Below are 18961 nucleotides of genomic sequence, written 5' to 3'. Positions count from 1 at the left end.
ATTTTAAAAATCTCTAGGGATTATTTCTATATGGGAGGTGATTATGATAGAGTCGAATTTTGCTAGAACTAACCTCTTAACTCTTTGTGTGTTGAAAATAACCTTTTTAATTGTAAAATAGTGGAAATGATAGGTTATAATTTGCTGAAATGATGAATAGTTATGTAACTGATATATATTTGATGTTACAATACGAGCTTTTTAACACTGATTTTTATAATGTTATGAATAATTAACAAACAATTGTCGGACGGTAATTTTGAAAAAATATTTTAATTTTACAGAGTTACGCTTGGCCGTTTTATCAACCGGTAGACGCGGAACTATTGGGTTTACATGACTATCACGACATAATTAAAAAACCAATGGACTTTAGTACAGTTAAAAGTAAAATGGAAAATAGAGAATACCGCACACCGCAGGACTTCGCCGCCGACGTTAGACTGATTTTTAGTAATTGTTACAAATACAACCCTTCTGACCACGATGTGGTTGCCATGGCGAGGAAGTTGCAGGATGTGTTTGAAGTTAGGTAAGTTACAACTTTTAGAATCTTTGAATATTATTTCACCTTATTTATAATGATGAAAATATTTTAACTGAGCCTTGATGTATTAATTATATGAGCTTTTTAACACTGAAAAAAAAATATATTTTTCTATTTATTTGTTCTAATTCAAAATAAGTTGCATTAAAGATATTGTTTAAAATTTTCAGATATGCTAAAATCCCCGATGAACCAGTTAACCGAGCTGTTAATAACGTAGCCGCCAAATCGGAATCCAGTTCTTCCGGTTCAAGTTCGGATTCCTCTAGTGACACTGATGACTCGGAAGAAGAACGACGAACTAAACAACTTAAATTACTGGAGAAAGAGGTGAGTTTTTTAATAATCTAATATTTATAACTCGTTAATAACAAATTGTAGTGGATTGCAATTTGCATTTCTGTTATGTTGGGTTCTTGAAATTCATTATTTATAAGATATTATAACAAGTTTCATTAAGAAATATGAAGTAAGTAACATCTTGAAAGGTATAGTTTTATGCAGAAATCAATTTTCAAGTATTCCTAAAATCTGACTGTCAACTTACAATTACTTTGTGTTGTTTTACCTTCAATAGCTATGTAATAATGTAGGCAAAGTTACAAGGAGCAGAAAAATAACTTAGCTAATTTTGTTAGAATGAAATTTACTGTGGCACGAAAGTTAAAAAAAATCAATTTGAATTCCATGGAATTCCAAGTAGTTCAAATGACGCTTTATCTCAAATTCCCTTTTCTTGTAAGTGCTTCACTGCAATTTCAGAATCTTCGATAGCTACTTAATGATGTAGGCAAAGTTTCAAGGGATAGAAGAATTTTAAATGTGAAATCTGTATATATACAACAAGCAGCCAAATTCATACACAGATGAGAGGTACACTCCACAATCTCCTGTAATGTAGTTAAGGATATTCACCATCACAGTGTCAGATCAGCAGATCATCTACGAACCACAACAGCAAGACTTACAATGGGCCAAAGATCGATTGTATTTCAAGGACTAATGTACTACAATCAGCTGCCAAGAGAGACTAGAACTCTTAGTGTGAACAGGTTTAAAGTGGACCTTCGGAAGCTGAAACTTTTTTAAAAGCTTATCATAAGAGGACAATGTACACTATTGTATGAAAATGCTGTAACCATTCTTATTTAATTTCCAAACCAATAACCAAAAAAATAAAATAAAAGAAATGTATCTTTTAATTAGAACCACTATTGTGGGAAATACAGATATTTAACAAGAAATGTACAAAAGAACCTTGATACTGAATGACAAAAGGATCTATTTAATAGCGAATATTTCTTCCTCTGGTTACAAACTATCAATTAAATCCCATTTGGATTGAGATGGTGGCTGTTAGCTGGCCATAACTCAGCATGGATTTCAATCTCTTCTGTAATTTTCGACAATTCTTGCAATGTGTTTGAAAATTCTCATGCCTGAAGAAAAAAATGTCTCCTACAAAAAAAGCCAAACGTACGACTTGCAGTTCTAATATGTATGTATGGCCATATACCATATATACCATTACTGATCAGCCATCAGATCTTGGTTACACACAGCAATGCACAAACCTTTCGTTTGCTCTAGACAAAATCTGAGAAGGTATGGTGATCTCTCCAGCAAACTGTATTCATATTCTTGATGTACTGCGGTTAATGGAGTTCCTGATTTACACACCCATGGTCCTGACCAGATCTCCTTTGTTTTCTTCTTCTTTTTGAAATAATCAAATGGAATATATTAGTGCGAAGGTTATTTAGAACACGTTGAATCACTTGTCATTAGATTTATTGTTATTTACACCTTAACTAAGATATGTATAATATGAGGAGACTGGTTGAGTCTCAACTATATTTTGTTATAAGCATTAGTTAATTTGTGTTGCCTGCCATTAAATACTTTGTAAATAACCATAAAATATTTCAGTAAGGAATTTGTTAAACATTAGAACCTTCTTTATGCTTTAGAAACTGACTATTGTGCCTTATGAAATCTTTGTACCTCTTGGAATGTGAGAAGACTTCTATGATCAACACATTAGCTCACTTTTCACAAGTAAAATTATGATTTTTCGCTAACGTTAGGGTTTATTTCAAAATTTTCATGTTTCAAGTTAGAGAGCCAAGTGGAGTACTATGACAAAATTATTTTAAAATAAACCATTTCTTGCATTTTAGAAAATTTCCATAATTTGTACGGGAGCAAAAAGTATTGCTGATCCTTTATCAATAAAAAAAAATAGAGATATTGACAGGTAACAGAATTAAGTCAGTGAAATACAGTTTTTTCATTGAAAGCTTCAGTCAAAGAACAAATTACTTTTTCTAGAGAGTGTATTACTTTGCATACCTTTTATTTATGAGCACATTTATTTTCTTTATAGCTAACGGCGATGCAAGAAAAGATGCGTAAATTAGTAGACGAAAGTTCGCGCAGGAAAAAAGAGAAGAAGAAGGATAAAGTAAAGAAAAAACCGACATCAGGTGCGTCAATAGCGAATGCCTCTTTATCAACGTTACCAAATAGTAGCAGCGCGGGCATGGGTAAGCCGGGCTCCGGTGGACACGGGTCCTTAAACAAGTCAAACAACAACAATTCGATCACCGCGGATAGCGTTGACGACAGCATCGCTAGTGTTGTGTCGGGAGCTGATCTGAAGATGGCTGGTTCTGATTCGCACCATCCTCAAACGGGTGCGGCGACGACACACCATCCGCCTGCTGGTAAGTCGATCAACATGCATCACAACATGGCTGCGAACGCTGGCGCCAACGCTTCCGCGCAGGCAAAAACACCTAAAAGTAAAGGTGAGATAATTTTTTTCCACTCTATTAGGTACCTATGTGTAATGCTGCACCCCACAATTTAGCTCTTTGTTGATGGTAGGAGTTGCTTGTCTACATTCTTTTCTCAAAATATGCATCTACATTAAACAAAATGTACATTTTTTTAGAAATAATTTCATTTCATACTTGAGTTGTTTCACTAAATTTTAAACATTATATAGTTCCTCGATGAAATGTACTTTTTGGTCAGCCTCTTAACCCAATAATTTGACTTTATAATGCATGCTTAAAGCACATAGATAAGAAGCAGTAGCTAGATATCTAAGCACAACGATTTTATTTATATAGTAGCTATTTTTTTTTTCATTTTTAATTGTGAAGTGAAATTTTTATGATTTTCACCCAACAAAGGTGTTCCTCTCCAATTTTTTAGAATTTATTATTTGCAGATTGTATTTATAAAAGTTGTGTTAAAGAAGCGTGCCTTTTTGAGTGGGTATAAACTTAGTTTAAGCTATTCATCTTTTGCCGCCTCTACTGACCTCTGAATTTTGATACATTAATTAATAATTATTCAAATTACATTTGTTATCAATAATATTTCAAATTTATAATTCAAGGACTAAGGTTTCATGTTTCATTATTTCCATGGCAAAAATTGTTGCAAGACATTTTTTCAAACATAGTTTCAAAAGTTTAAGTATTTAGTATATTCTATATTTCAATCTTTAATAAATTACTTTTATTTCTGTAAAAATGATAAAACTCACCTTCTCCATCTGAATATTTTTTTATTTTGTAAATCTAAATGAGAAAATTTTTTAAATAAATTTGTCGCTATTTGAAATTTGCCGCACTCGGCTGCAGTATACTCAGTCTGTTAGTAAATCTACCATTGCATTGAATATTCATTAAATATAATCAAATTTGAAATTTTTCCCAAATAATTAAGGAATTATGAGTGTTTTTTAATAAGTTTAGAGATTTTTTAATAACATTATGAGTGATTTTCGGATGAAAGTATGTTAGTAGATTACCATGTTGGTGTGTACTGAAAAAAACTGATCCATAAAACTATAAAAAGGAGCCCACACTTTGCCATTTTTAATTATTTTATTAATGTTCATACAAAGTGTATAGTTAATAAAGTTTGCAAAAGAAAGAAGAAAATTTTATTTTATTGGCAACAAATATGTCCAATGTAGAATCAAATTATGTGTTTAAACATTTTGGTTGCACAGAAATAATTTCATCCTGCAGTCTTTTTTTCTTGTTAAAGAACACCATTTACTGTCAATGAAGACTTCTTGGAAGTCATTTCAAAATGTTTCAAAGAGTTTTTGGAAAAAAAAAGTTAAAATTATGAGGATATTGTGACTGACTTTTCAACAGGCATGAGTAAATATTTCATTGGAGATTCATTTCCTGTAGTAAAATTTTTTTCTGACAATTTAAGAAGTATGAGTGATGAATATTTTAATCAAGAATTTAAGATTTTTGAAGAACATCATCAGAGATTTTAGGATGAAAGTATGTTAGTGGATTACTGTGTTGGTGTGTACTGAGAAAAACTGACCGAAAAAACTATAAAAAGGAGACCACCATTTCTAAAACCAGATGTGTCAGAACATTTTTATTATTTTTTCTGTTTAACTATTACCTAAATAAAAAATTATTATCGAAAAAGTTATTTGTGTGTGAGAAATTGTTATTTCTCATTAAATTTCCATTAATCCATGAGGGGCCTATGATATAATCCTTTAGAATTCCCATTCAAACGCATATTTTCAATTCTGTATTCTAAAATTGCAATATCTCATAGCTCAAATGCTAAGGAATAAACAACAAAAGCAATGTTAAAACAAATCCTTCTACTACACTGAGAATTCAGTTAAACATTTATATTTACTATGATTTATCATGACATTGTATTCACTCACAACATATTTTCAATAAAAAGGTATTTGCTTTCATCAATTTTCCACTCATCTTTTCATACTTTCATTTTCAAGCTGGATCATTGATTTCAGTATCATCCTTTTTAAAAATTGCTTGCAACTCCCATCAATGGAATTTCACACCTTTTCTTTTACTCTATCAAATCAGTTTAGCAGTTTCGACCACCGAAAAGATCAATATTGTTGTTTGACTTGGATACCCTTGATACAATTATTCTTGCATTTATGGTTAGTCTGCTTGCCTATTTACTAACGTAACAGTAGTTTGTGGATGCTTTCTGTATATATTGCTAATAGAATTTTTTCATTTAAAATGGGGAAATTGTTAAATTTTCCTTTTTGTTATTATTTTTTGAAGGTCTTCGAGGCAATAAACCAGCAGCAGCGACAAACGCCGCTCCAAATAAAAGGGTAAAAGCTAATAATAAAGCCGGTGCTGGCAGGAAAAAGAATGCAGTCCAACCGCCTCCGGTGCAATTCGATTCTGAGGACGAAGACAATGCTAAACCTATGTCCTACGATGAAAAACGTCAACTATCACTAGATATTAACAAATTACCTGGTGAGTGAAGATTAACGAATGCGTTGAAAGTTTGTATTTTTAATATCTTAAAGAGGTTTCTAAATTTTAAAATAAAACAATGTAAACTGTCCCTAATCTTGAAATGTGGGAAAATATATTATCATGCAATTCTCAATTATACATCTAAATATTTATAATGTATTTTTTTTGTTTGCAGGCGATAAATTAGGGAGAGTTGTACATATAATCCAATCCAGAGAGCCGTCGCTAAGGGATTCAAATCCTGATGAAATCGAGATCGATTTCGAAACTTTAAAACCGTCTACTTTAAGAGAATTGGAAAGTTACGTCGCATCGTGTCTTCGTAAAAAGCCACGTAAGCCATACTGTAAGTTCCGTTACTTAACGTCTATCAAAAGGTTGCCTATTAGTGCACCAGACCACCTAAAAAGTGGTACGCCCAATTTGTTATTTTCTTTATTCGTCAAATAACTAGTAGGCTCGGTAAACGAAACGTATATTTCACTTGAAATTGAATTATATAAATTTGCTCGATTTCAAGAAATAGTACATTATTGTAGTTATCGGGCCTAGTAGAGAATTGGGCTTACAACAGGCGTATGTAATTGGAACTACACATTTCTAAGCATGGTAGAACCTTCCTGGTGGGTTTTATGGTTTTTTTGTTTTTAATACATTCATTTTACATCTCAATTTCATTTTTGAAAATAATTTTTTGCAACTTCTTTTGGTGAAGCAAAAATTCCATCAACATTAATTCATAAACTTGTGGTATGATGTAAATACTCTTAGTTTGGTGACATTACAACTTTTGTAACAGGTTAGACTAAACCCAAATGGTTTTACTATTCAAGTACATATTCATTGCTTTACATGACAATTTGTTAAACTTTCGCAAAATTAGATGCTTCATTTTTGCTTTTTAATTTATTTTAATGCTGTGGCCTTATATTTCGGAATGAATTGCAGTAAATCTACTAAAAATTTAATTTGCATTGTTGATATTATTTTCCTTTCTGGTATGTAATTTTGAATAGTGTTGCGGGTTGAGGCCTCAAAATAAAACTAAAATGCCAACATTTCGATCTTTTATTTGGTCGTTATCAAGGCTAAAAATATATGGAATATTATAACTCAAACGTTGATGAAATTAAAAAAGTGAGCAAAAAATTGTGAAATCAGAAGTGAAACAATAATCAGATAATGTAACAATATAAATATACATGTATATAAATGAATAAGATGCACTTTATATAAAATTGTTGTATAAAACAGAAGAACAAGGAAAAAGTCATACAAAGAAACTAATACATACACATATAAGTAAAAACCTGTGCAAACAATATACCTTTTTAAATTATTAGACATCAGTCAAAAGATAAAATACATATTCCGCAGGAAGAGATAATTCTCCTGTTAACACCATTTCTACCCGGACCGGTCGAATAACCGTTTTTAAATTTTCAATGTGAATTTCCTACATTCAACGTAAGTGATTCACCGTTAAACTTTACGACTTTTCCTCATATATATGTATGATATATTTTTCAATATTCACTTATTTTTTTATAGTTTATATTCTGAGAAAAATCTGTGGTATGTCTTACCCAGCACGACCGGACATTTGACCAGTAATACGATTTATACATTTTTTTAATAGTTTCTCTCCAAGACTCAATGCCGAAACTATAAAGTCATTACAAACAAAAAGTAGGTGTGGTGATTTTATCAGATAAGTGCCTTCCAGAAAATGGTTAGGTTAGTGTTTATATTTTTATAGATAGGAAGGCATTTTCTGTGATAATTGATAAGAATATTATCGAACTTATAAGAAAGTGCACAGAGGAGAGGCATTTAGAGTATTGGGATATGAATGGGAACTGTCTACTGCAAACAGATATGCATTTTTTGCAATTCTATATGCACGCGGCGCATATGAGGCTAAGAATATAAATATAGAAGTTCTATGGAATAAGTGGGCCCGCCTTTTTTCTCAAATACTATGTGTAAATATGACTTTATAAACTAGGACTATATATTAATATTGACAAACAATTGTTTCTAACGAAATCTAGGTGTAGATTCACTCAATACATGCCCAATAAACCAGACAAATTTAGATTAAAATTTTGGTTAGTATCCGATTTACGTAACAGATTTCCATATTTGGAAAAGATGAAAATAGAGAACCCTCAGCTCCTCTTGGAGAGTTTGTCACTATGAAATTAGAACTGTATGTAGGATGAGGAAGAAATATAGCCACGGACAACTTTTTTACACTCTTACCTTTAGCAACCCAACTCTATCGCTCATATAATTGAATGTTAATAGTTTACAAAGCCAAATTAAGAATGTTGAAGAAAATGACACCCGAACACCGGAGACAACTCAATTGTAAAATAGCACCACATTTGGTGCAGATGTGACCGACAAAATGGCCAGAAATTATTCGGTAAAATCTAAATCTCGGAGATGGCATTTGTAAGTGTTTTTTAATATTTTGGATTTAGCTGGGATAAATGCATGGGATGAACAAAATTTGTCTAAAATTGGGAAGCCCATTTGTAAAAAATGCAACGAAAAAGAATAAAATATAAATTATCTACTCTTGAATAAAAAAAAATTATACTGGTAAGCTGGCTGCTGGTTTGCATTCACTATTGAAAATATAAGTTGTGAAAGACCGGTCATTTGACCGGCCACGGTAGGAATAGGTATAATTGAAGTGTCTGTAGGAATAGTATTAGGATACATCTATCAGTGCAACAAATGAGACAGTGATACAAAACTCCTATCATCCCAATCTCAAGTTTACCTATGAGGAAGAATGATGGTGCTGTCCCTTTTTTGGACACAGTAGTAATTAGGCGACAGAATGGTAAATTATTAACAAATTTGTTTTCCAAACCTTCAGCATCAGGCCGAGTACTCAACTTTTATTCAAACCATTCTTGGAGACAGAAATTAGGGACAATAAAAGGGCTTATACACATGGTTCAACGTCTAAGTAGCCCAGAATTCTATACTGATAATAATAAAATCAGAAAAATTCTCAAAGGTAATTGTTACCCAAGAGTAAGATTATAAATGAGAGCAATCATAATATGATACAGGTACCTAGAAACGAAAGTAAAATGTATTATAAATTTCCTTACATTAGAGGATTATCAGAGAAACTGTTGTGAGATGGCATTCTACCCAATAAACAAAGTTGGCAACTTATTAACACATATCAAAGACAAAAACACCTAAACTCCAGCATTCCAATGTGATTTATAAATAAATTCTTTAGTCTGCAACGAGAGTTACATTGGTATGACTAAACAATATTTGAAATCAAGAATATACCAACATGAATATAATTGTCGAGAACATAATAAGAACGAAAAAGATAAAACACCTCTGGCCCAACATCATTTCACAGATAGTCACAACTTTAATTTTGTTGCTGTGAAAATTCTGGATAAGGAACATAATTATTCAAAAAGAACCATCAGCGAAATGATATACATAAAACTGAATGATACAGTTAATAACTGTACGGATGTGGCCAATCTTGGGGTTCAATTAAACCATCTTTTGAATATCAACACACTCTGATCGGACTAGTGCTTGATGGTTATAATTAGAAAATTCCAACCGTTTTTACCGTTCATCCTTTTTTTAATATTGGAAAAGTTTGGAAGTAATCATTCACTGTCAGGTGAATTATCTCTTCATGCGGAATATGTATTTAATCTTTTAACTGACTTCAAATCTAAAAATGTATGTTGTTTGCACGGGTTTTTAATTATATGTGGTGTATTAGTTTCTTTACAATGTTATATACTGTGTGTCCTATTTATTTATATATACATGTATAGATTTTTATATTGTTACTCTATCTGATTATTGTTTTCTAATATAATGTACCATATATTTTTAGCCTTGATGAAGATCGAAACGTTGGCATTTTAAATAACTCATGGACAGTTTTATTATGAGTCCTCAACCCGCAACACCATTAGAAATTTTAATTTTCGGAAATGTCTTCTGAGAAGAAATGTCTATTTATTTCATAGATTTTGCGCGATTATGAGTTAAAATCATCAATCTTCGTCAGAATAATGCTGAGTAGAATCCGGTGAACATTTTTGAGTTCATATTACCTTCGCTTTTGATTGATTTGTTTGAATTTCTTTGTAAAAATCGCAAAACACACTTGATAGTTTTGCCAGCTTATTGCCAAAAATATTTATGACAATTCTCTTAAATGGACTTATCAAATGATCAATTCCTCACATCAAATTAATTTGGCTACATTTATGGTTTTGAATAGTCCATAAATTCATAGTTACTGGGTTTGTAAAAAATTGTGTATTAAAAAAAAAATCGAGTCTTCAGTATTTTAGACGCTTTTATTTTTCAGATACTAAAGGAATGTTAATTTGCACATTACAATTAATATATTTTGATATCACATTAGTTTTTTGAAACCTCTCAAAAATCGTAATTTTTTTGTATGCTTTCAATGGGAGTTATATCATTTGGGTATCTCCATAATGGAATGTACTACTATCCTATCAAAATCTAAATTTTTGGACATAAATGGTTTAACAGGTTCTTCAGCTGAATGTGTGACCTGCCATGAGGATTTCTAAATTCTTCATAATTTTTAACTTTCTTTGGATTATTTATTTGAATCTACGCTACAGATTGATCTGAATTGAGATCTATAGTTTAAAAACTGAAACTTGTTTCAGATTAATAGTGGTTTTCTTAACAATGACAGTGAAATCTGTTTCTTTCAAGAGTTTATTGTGTACACTTATCACTTCCAGTTCCAAAGTTCTGATTAAATCTACATCCATTCTGGTTTCAAGATTTATTCTAGCTTCTAAAAGTTTCTTACATATTTGAGTATTTTTGCAATGATAAAGCTTTCTAAAACTACCTGAATTAGTAATTTAATCCTTCTCACAGAATCTGCATCACTTTTTATCAATTTGAAAGGATAGTGTCCTGTAAATAATCCCGAGAACAGGTGTAGTCTGGTTTTGTTCAGATTCAAACACTTGAATCTAGTTATATCAACAATGAATTTTCCTTCTTCTAAATTCCTTTAAAGGAATATTTTCCAAAACCACACTTTTGGAGTTAATTATCCCGAGAAGATTCTGTCAGGGTGCTTCTCTTTTAGTTTCTTTTTTCTTTTGAAACTCTTATAGGAAAATTTTTCTACACATCAGAAAAGTCTTTTCTGGCAAATGTATTAGTTCACCTCAGAACAGAAATCCAGATTAAATTGACTCTATTATTCTAGTCTATTTGATCAAGTTTTTGTTGGTACTCAGGTTAGCTTTGATCTGATGATGTGGAAACTTGTGCTTTGATAACTGCTTGGTTATCAAAATGAACCTCTTTGTCAAATTTTTTATTTCTATGTATCTTTCCGTTGCTTGGATAGTAGTCAGCTCAGTACTTAACTGCCAACTTCTGAGGTGGTTTTTGAGCAATTTTTTTTCCATTGAATGGTATTTGGGTGATCTTTGTTGTCATTGGATAAAGAGGTGTGACATCAGTCATAATCTCAAGTGTTTTTTATGGATACGTTCTTAGAGCTTCTGTAGCTTCTAAGGTTATCTATCCCCAGATATTTAACTTCCCATTTCCACTCTCTGTTTAGAGACAATGAATTTCGTAACATAACGTAATTCCCTTTTTCGATTAACTGAGTTTACTGTGGTTTTATTGAGCTATATCACTTTAGATTTAAATATTTTCTCTAATTTTATTGCAAGTCACTTTTAGTATTCCTTATGAAAAATTTGTTTTTTTTTTCCAAAACAAAGTTATATTTGATCTTTGATACTATGGTAGTTCTATTTTAGTAGTTCATTAGTTAGGTAGTTTTAACAATTCTTACTTTAAATATAACTAAACTGAATTATATCAAAATATATTAAGATAAATAGAAAGCGATATATCAGATTAATACATACAAGTTTTTACGCATGCGCTACCATTTAGGTGTAAATATTTATCTTTTTGCATTGGTACGCTGGTTATCTGGTGACAGGATTTTAAAAAAATGTGTAAGAATATTCTAATCTAATTTTTGTAACACACAGTGGAATTAATTATAAAGATTAGCTTTTCTTATCTAAACAGTTGAACAACTTGAGTATAAAATTTGAAATAAAATAATTAATTTTAATAATCAGATTTATTCGACTCCCCCATTTCATATTTTATAATCAGATTGGCTAAGATAGAATTGTGTGTTACAAAGATTATTGATACTTCGCTTTACTTTTCAGGAGCTTTTGTTAATAAAAACTTGGATTCCAACTGCACGTTTCTTTAAATATCAGTATTATTCAAATACCTGAAGATTGAGATGCAAATTTTTTTGTTAGAAATATATTATCCACTATCGAACTTGAACTCAAAACAACTGCGATCTAAAAAAAATCTATCGAGTACCCCTTTGCTAGAACTGAGCATGTATACTACAGCTTTTCATACAGTCCTATAGCATTAATGAATGCTATTATTTAAGATAATATTTGGAAGGTTAATTTACCATTTTTGATGTAGGTCTACATGAATAACCTAGCAGGGGTGTCTAATGTAGAAATTATGGGGAATCGAAATATTTGATTAAAAATAAAGTAGAGAGGTGATAAAATTTGAATCAATATTTCAAAATACTGGCGTTAACTAACAACATACTTATCCTAAATCGAATCCATAACAGGAAATATGGAAAGCTTTCGGAATGGCTTTCGTTTGTTCTTGTTTCCATTGCCTAGTATTCATCGATTTCTATATTATTACGTATTCTTCATTCTGCTTCTTTCATTCATAATTTTTCTCTCAAATATTCTTAATCTTTCTTGGTCTTTTTTGTCATCACACAACATTCACTACCATAAGTTACAATTGTTTTTATTAGAGTCCTGTAGATTTTTAACTTTTTCAAGAGCTTCAGGTTCGCAAAATAACCTCTTTTATCACTTTGTATTTTTTTAGTATAACATTGTTTGATTTGGCGTGGTTGTTCATATTTTTTCCGAGATATTTAAATTTAATGATACCTTTGAATGTTTGAAGATCTATTATTAAACCTTCCACTCACCTAAAATTTTCATAAATACAGTTTTAGATTCTAAGAATGGTTCATTTTTCAGATCTACATATCGATCTACAAATGTTTCAATGTCCCATTGTAAAATTCAGAGTTTACTGTTAGTTCCATTGGAAAAATTGTGCTCCTGCAATCAAAGAAGTCAATGACCATGACATTGATAACTGATTATTGATTAATGACTTTTATGACAACTTTTACCTCCAATAACTAGTGTTCGCACATTTTTACCTGTCTATTGTTTTCATCCTTAACTGACTCATTTCCATTTTTCAATCGCTACCACACTCTTCAAAGTTAGTACTTCACCATCATAGACAGATTTCAATATTTCTTGATCCCATTTGTCACTTTTTTTTTCTTAACTAACTTGTAAAATTTTATTGTTTGAGATCCATTTTCGAAGATAAACACTGGAAACGTGGTCTCAGATTGACAGACCAGAACATGTGCAAACTTGTCTCTTAGATGTAGAATAAGATTGTTGTATTTTTTCTATAGTTTCCATCTAAATTGAATTGTTTGAATGGAAGATGTTCTAGTGAGCGCTCCTGTTTATTTAGAGTATTTGTCTCTTGGTCTATGTACACCTATTGCAATTTTGACAGATCCTTATTATGGAATAATTTTTTGATGTCTTCATTTAACCTTTTCCAAGTCCTTCATAAACCTTGATGTTATTACTTCCCTTTTTTATATTTCCATATTATAAAGGCCAGCCATAAAATTCAGCTCTAAATTAGTGTCTGTGATCTTCTTAAGGAAGTCAGAGAAAGTACTTGATGTCTCTAGCTAGATAATTTAAAGCTTCTTTGAAGTATATTGACTTTTCGTGGGATTCCTGAACAGCAGACACAGATCTGAAACTAATTGCAACCCAACAGGTGCTCAAAACTCTTACCAATTTTTAAAATCTCTGCCTACAATAAATTTGTTTCAGAGATAAATTACCACATTTTCGGAGTTTTCTGCTACTCTTTGGTGAAAGGTGATAAAGGACATAAAGCTTGTCAAAACAGGATGCAAATCTAACTCTTTCTGAAAAAACAATGCCTCAATATGCTCCAAAAATGGTAGCAGCACTATGACAAGTTAAGCTTATTGAGTTATTGAAAAATATAATTTATTAATGAAATTTGCATAAAGGTCGTAGAAATTTATCAAATAGTTGAATTTGTTAATCAGTGAAAAAAACTTGGGACATTTTTTATGCAGCTGGATGATTAGTCAAATGGGTTTTATAAAATCGCATCTCAGGAATTTGAATAGTGTTAGCAATAATTAACATTTGGGTAATAATGGTGTAGGGTCTCACAAATGAATGTTTATTAGTGTATTTCGAAACCAAATAGTTAGTAATAATATTCTCTCCAGTCTAAAAATCCAACTTTATTTTCGAAATACCTAATTCATATTTTGGAAGTACTAGTATAGAATAAATTGTAATATTTGTAGAAGTTTTCCATTACTTATATGATTGTCATTGTTTTAGATAAAAAAGTAGCTGGCAAATCCAAAGACGAACAAATAGCGGAAAAGAAGCAGGAGCTAGAAAAGAGATTGATAGATGTGAACGACAAAATCGGTAACACGAAGAAAACGCCTAAAAAAGGTTAGTGAATATCCTCAATTTCAAAAAACCTCATTTTGATCCAGATACATTCAGATGATTCATATCATGGGTCGCCAACCCATGATACACGTGCCAAACCTGGCACGTCTAGCAGTTTAAACTGTTATCAACTTTGTGAAATGTGGTGTATAAAACTTTAAATTCAAGATTTAATTTTAAGTATACTTATTATAAATTCATAATAATATACGGAACTTTACACCTGCTGGCAAACGAGCTAAGTGACGGTAGCTAAGATTAGAATGACGGGACGGTTCTAGAAAAGAGAAGACATAAGCAAGGGATTCTTGGCTTTTCCAACGCCTGGTAATGGCATTTATTGAGAATAAAGGTGTCGATAGATTTAGGTATGCCAGAGAAAATATAAACAACCAAGCCAAATCCAGCACTGTCATATTAGAAATGACTTATTTTGCGAACCTGAAGCTTCTGAAAAACAAATTAATAAGAAGAAAGAAGTTAAAATCTAGAGGGCTCTAATAGGACCAGTAACTTATAGCAGTGAATCTTGGATGATGACACAAAAAGAGCAAGAAAGATTAAGAATATTTGAGGGACAAATTATCAGAAGAAATTTTTAAAGGATTTTTGTAAATATTACTTTCATAACTTTTTTGCAAGCACCAAACAAATTTTTAGCAATGCATCAATCGAAGTTCATATATTTTTTTGTTAATCTACACAAAAAACGAATATTTAAAAAAAATTTGTTAATTTTTGACAAATGAAACATAACAACAAATGCTTATGTTTATATTACATTGATGATTACAAAAAATACAAAAGATAATATGTGGGAAAAGGTCAACATTAAGAGAAAGTTTTATTTTTAGGTTATAAAATCATATTTATTTTTTTATACAAAAAATATATGAAAACATCATTGATTACTTCTAAAAAAACTAGCAACAATTATACGTGAATGAGGGCATTTACTACCCTGAAGTTAATATAAATTTTAATTTTTTTATTCCTATAATTTTATTTGGTAAAACTGCTATAAAAATGAAGATTAAAAATAACATATCGCGACACAATAAAATTATTTTTCTTTTTGGTCTCCAACGTTCATTATTAATTATTAATTATTAATCAATATTTTTCTTCCACTTCTACTCATTATATGTGGCTCTTCGTGTATTGTTTTTATTTGTTTTGCTATTAGAAATTGCTGAAACTGTGATACTCATATTTACAAGCAACACTGTCTGGTCCTTCGAGCCGGAATGAACCAGCTCAAAGATTATACGTGGTATTGTTATTGTACTGGTAATAAACAGTGTGTTAAGTACAATGTGTAATATAAATATAATTGTTTCAGATGAAGCGAATAAGGTGGATCCTACTGGCGCCAGTGGACCATCTGGTCGCCTTTCATCAACCTCTAGTAGTTCGGACTCTGATAGTAGCAGTAGCAGTTTATCGTCAAGCTCCAGCGATTCCAGTGATAGCGAAGCAGGTTAGCTTAAACGTGATTTAACAAACGTTATAAAAGGTGGTGTCTTATAAAAGAAAAAAAAAACGATTTCTATAAATAGAAAGTTTCACTAAACGAATTTTCCATGTTTCGGTAGCGTGTCAGATGTTTTTTTCGGTTTTCCAAAGACGTATGTTCGTAATAAGAAATGAACGGTATTAGGAAGTTCATGGTGCCATTCCTAATTTATTGGTTTCTATTACGAAAAAAAAAGGACGTGGTTAGGTTTTCGATGTAGGGAGAGACAAAAATTGCAGCAAGTTATCGACTTGGATATGTTGAATTATAAATATTAATAGTCTATAAAAATTGGAAAAAAAATATATTTTGAAAAATATCTTCAATTCAAGTTGATAATCGAGCTGCGAGTTCTTCTGAGCAAATTGTTTTATTTTCGTTTGAAAATGTATATTTTAATTGACCCTATCAGCGCAATTTTCTTTTGAAAAATAATTATCCGTTACTGGTCTCGAAATGTTTTATTTATTTCAGTTTTTATTTAGAAACAGATAGTTTATATTCCTTCAGGATGTTTTGCGTTGATGTTGACGATATTGTTTAGAAAAATTAAAAATAACTGGATAATACGATTGTTACACAAAAATTGCGAGAGATTGTGGCAAATTCAATTTTTTAGAGAGTCTGATATAATTATTCAACTGGAAATCAAATAGGAAATTATTATGTAAATACTGTAAGCTTTTAATCAGAATAAATTACATTTATTGTGTGATAACATAACAGCCCACCAACAACAAGATATTTTTAGGGTCAACTGTCACTTTATAATAAATGCATACATATGATTAATTTTGAGTCTACAGAGTGATCCAGTCTTAAATCAATTAATTATTGATTACTTTTGAAATATACAAATTATCTTTAAATTCGGCTAAAAACTATTTAGCAATCCAAAAAGGTGTTTAATTAAAATAATTTTTTTGTATCTTATATATATATATATATATATATATATATATATATATATCTTATTAACAGTCAGAATATTTATTTACATTCTATAAGTTGATTTATTCACGTGTGCCAGGTTCTCTAGCATTTATAATGTCTTGTTGAGGTTTATATCCACAATATACCCTCTTATCACCTCGTATTAGGTCTTTAGTTGTTTGTTGTGTATGAGTACTAACAGTTGGCACTATAGCTCAGTGTAAATCTCAATGATTAGCCTCCAAACTGTTTTTCACCAATGTTCCCCATCCTCTCACATTAATTGTTTGAAAGTCTTCTTGAAATCGATCAGTCCATCTGATACGGGATCTACCTCTTTTACTACTGCTGTATATTTTGGCATTTAGGATTCTCTTAGGTATCTGCTTTGCTTCTCCTCCATATCAGCCTTTGGGCTTTAATGAATTGAACGATGTTTTTATTGCCTAGTATTTCATCGATTTCTCTATTATTTTAGATTCTCCAGTTTCTTTCATTCTAATTCCTCTATATATTTTTTTCCAATTTTTCTTGGTCTTTTTGTGTGCTTACCCAATATTCACTGCCATAAGTTACAATTGGTCTTGTTAGTGCCCAGTAGATTTTTAATTTCTTTCTTCTTGTTATTAATTTGTTTTTGAGAAGCTTCAGGCTCGCAAAATAACATTTATTACCACTTTGTATTCTTTCTTGTATGGCAGTGCTTGGTTTGGCTTGTTTCCTCAGAGATATTTAAATTTATTGTAGCCTTTAAAAGTTTACCATTTATGGTACTAATAGTTCTTCTAATAGTAGATCTGGATGAGTTATGAGATGTTTTTTATTCTTTCTTCAATAATTTCTTGTATTGTTGGTACAACTCGATCTACTTGTTTCATACATACAGTGAGGTGTCTATTATTTGTCGAAGTACTTCGGAAACACAGCCCAATGGTTCGACTCCATAGGTCCATAAGGAGTTTGAGAGAATATAGTTTATTTTTTATTCTAAGAGAAATTTTTGACACACAATTTTTATAGACATTTCTGGATCAACCTGTATTTTCCAAAATCTATAGGGTTATTGTTACCCTTTGTTTGCTTGTTTCTATATAAATTATTTTGTTTTAGATCTTTTTGAGCAAAAATTTGAAATATAATATTTTAGATATGTTTTTTGCCAATTTTAATATAACAAAAGTTTTTATGGAAGTATTTTTTGACATTTCCATTCAAATTAGGGATTTATCAACTATACTTATATGAAAAAACATTTTTTTATTAAAATTATCCAATAGTCGCAAACATTTATTTAATAAAATATATCTATAAATATTTTTTAAAACAATTATTTCAAAATGGATTTGGGGTACGATTTAATTTGAAAATAATTAAAATATATATACCCCATGAACGAAACATCTACCAATCTAAAATGTTTGATTGGACTTTCTGCAAGAAAACTAATCAACGAACTTAATACTAAGATGAAATATACAAATGCAATATGAAAACTAGGATTGAATCAACATAACGAGACTGGTGCTTTGATTTCATCTATATTTTCAAATCTTCAATATTTATAACAAATTTATTTAGTCATCTTCATCAATCATTTAAGACTTCCTCTTTTACTGCTACAATGCATTACATTTTTGACTTTAAATGTGTTGCACATGTAAGATCTGCTAAATAAAAAGGATTTTCTCATATTAGGTTCTTGATAGACAGTGTGGTCTTTTGGGTTGTTTTTTCTTCATTATTTTTAATATTTTTACCTTCAAAACGCACATGTATTTACTCAGTATCATAAATATTGATTCCTTTACTTCACTTTTCTAGTGACTAATTTTTTTTTAGAAAAAGGGTTTCGTTTTCAAATTTCATGTAAAATTTTAGAACGATATTTAATATTAACTACCAAGGTTATAGATGTATCCGTTTTTTTAAAACT

At 30.6% G+C, this 18961-nt stretch overlaps 1 protein-coding gene and 2 non-coding genes across 10 annotated transcripts in view; all 3 read left to right on the top strand.

The window, feature by feature from the left end:
- The window catches only part of LOC130449564 (bromodomain-containing protein 3-like), a 78216-nt gene that overhangs the window by 39362 nt on the left and 19893 nt on the right, over nt 1-18961 (top strand). For 3 of the 8 annotated variants that reach the window (XM_056787465.1, XM_056787466.1, XM_056787464.1), the window contains 7 exons: nt 285-532; nt 718-877; nt 2934-3357; nt 5653-5856; nt 6035-6205; nt 14460-14579; nt 15922-16059. In XM_056787465.1, the coding sequence (XP_056643443.1) occupies nt 285-532; nt 718-877; nt 2934-3357; nt 5653-5856; nt 6035-6205; nt 14460-14579; nt 15922-16059 (1465 nt within the window). The remainder of the gene's footprint in view (nt 1-284; nt 533-717; nt 878-2933; nt 3358-5652; nt 5857-6034; nt 6206-14459; nt 14580-15921; nt 16060-18961) is intronic. The other 5 variants (XM_056787471.1, XM_056787470.1, XM_056787469.1 and 2 more) reach the window with 4 other exon arrangements.
- LOC130450017 (small nucleolar RNA SNORD36) lies at nt 145-216 on the top strand. Its single transcript, XR_008910529.1, has one exon. It is a non-coding gene; the product is annotated as a small nucleolar RNA SNORD36 (small nucleolar RNA).
- Nucleotides 577-646, top strand: LOC130450019 (small nucleolar RNA SNORD36). Its single transcript, XR_008910531.1, has one exon. It is a non-coding gene; the product is annotated as a small nucleolar RNA SNORD36 (small nucleolar RNA).

The sequence above is a fragment of the Diorhabda sublineata genome, chromosome 10, assembly GCF_026230105.1.
Source record: "Diorhabda sublineata isolate icDioSubl1.1 chromosome 10, icDioSubl1.1, whole genome shotgun sequence".
In the NCBI taxonomy this organism is placed as follows: Eukaryota; Metazoa; Arthropoda; class Insecta; order Coleoptera; family Chrysomelidae; genus Diorhabda; species Diorhabda sublineata.
Note: the sequence above shows the minus strand (reverse complement) of the source record. Positions and strands in the feature narration are given on the sequence as shown.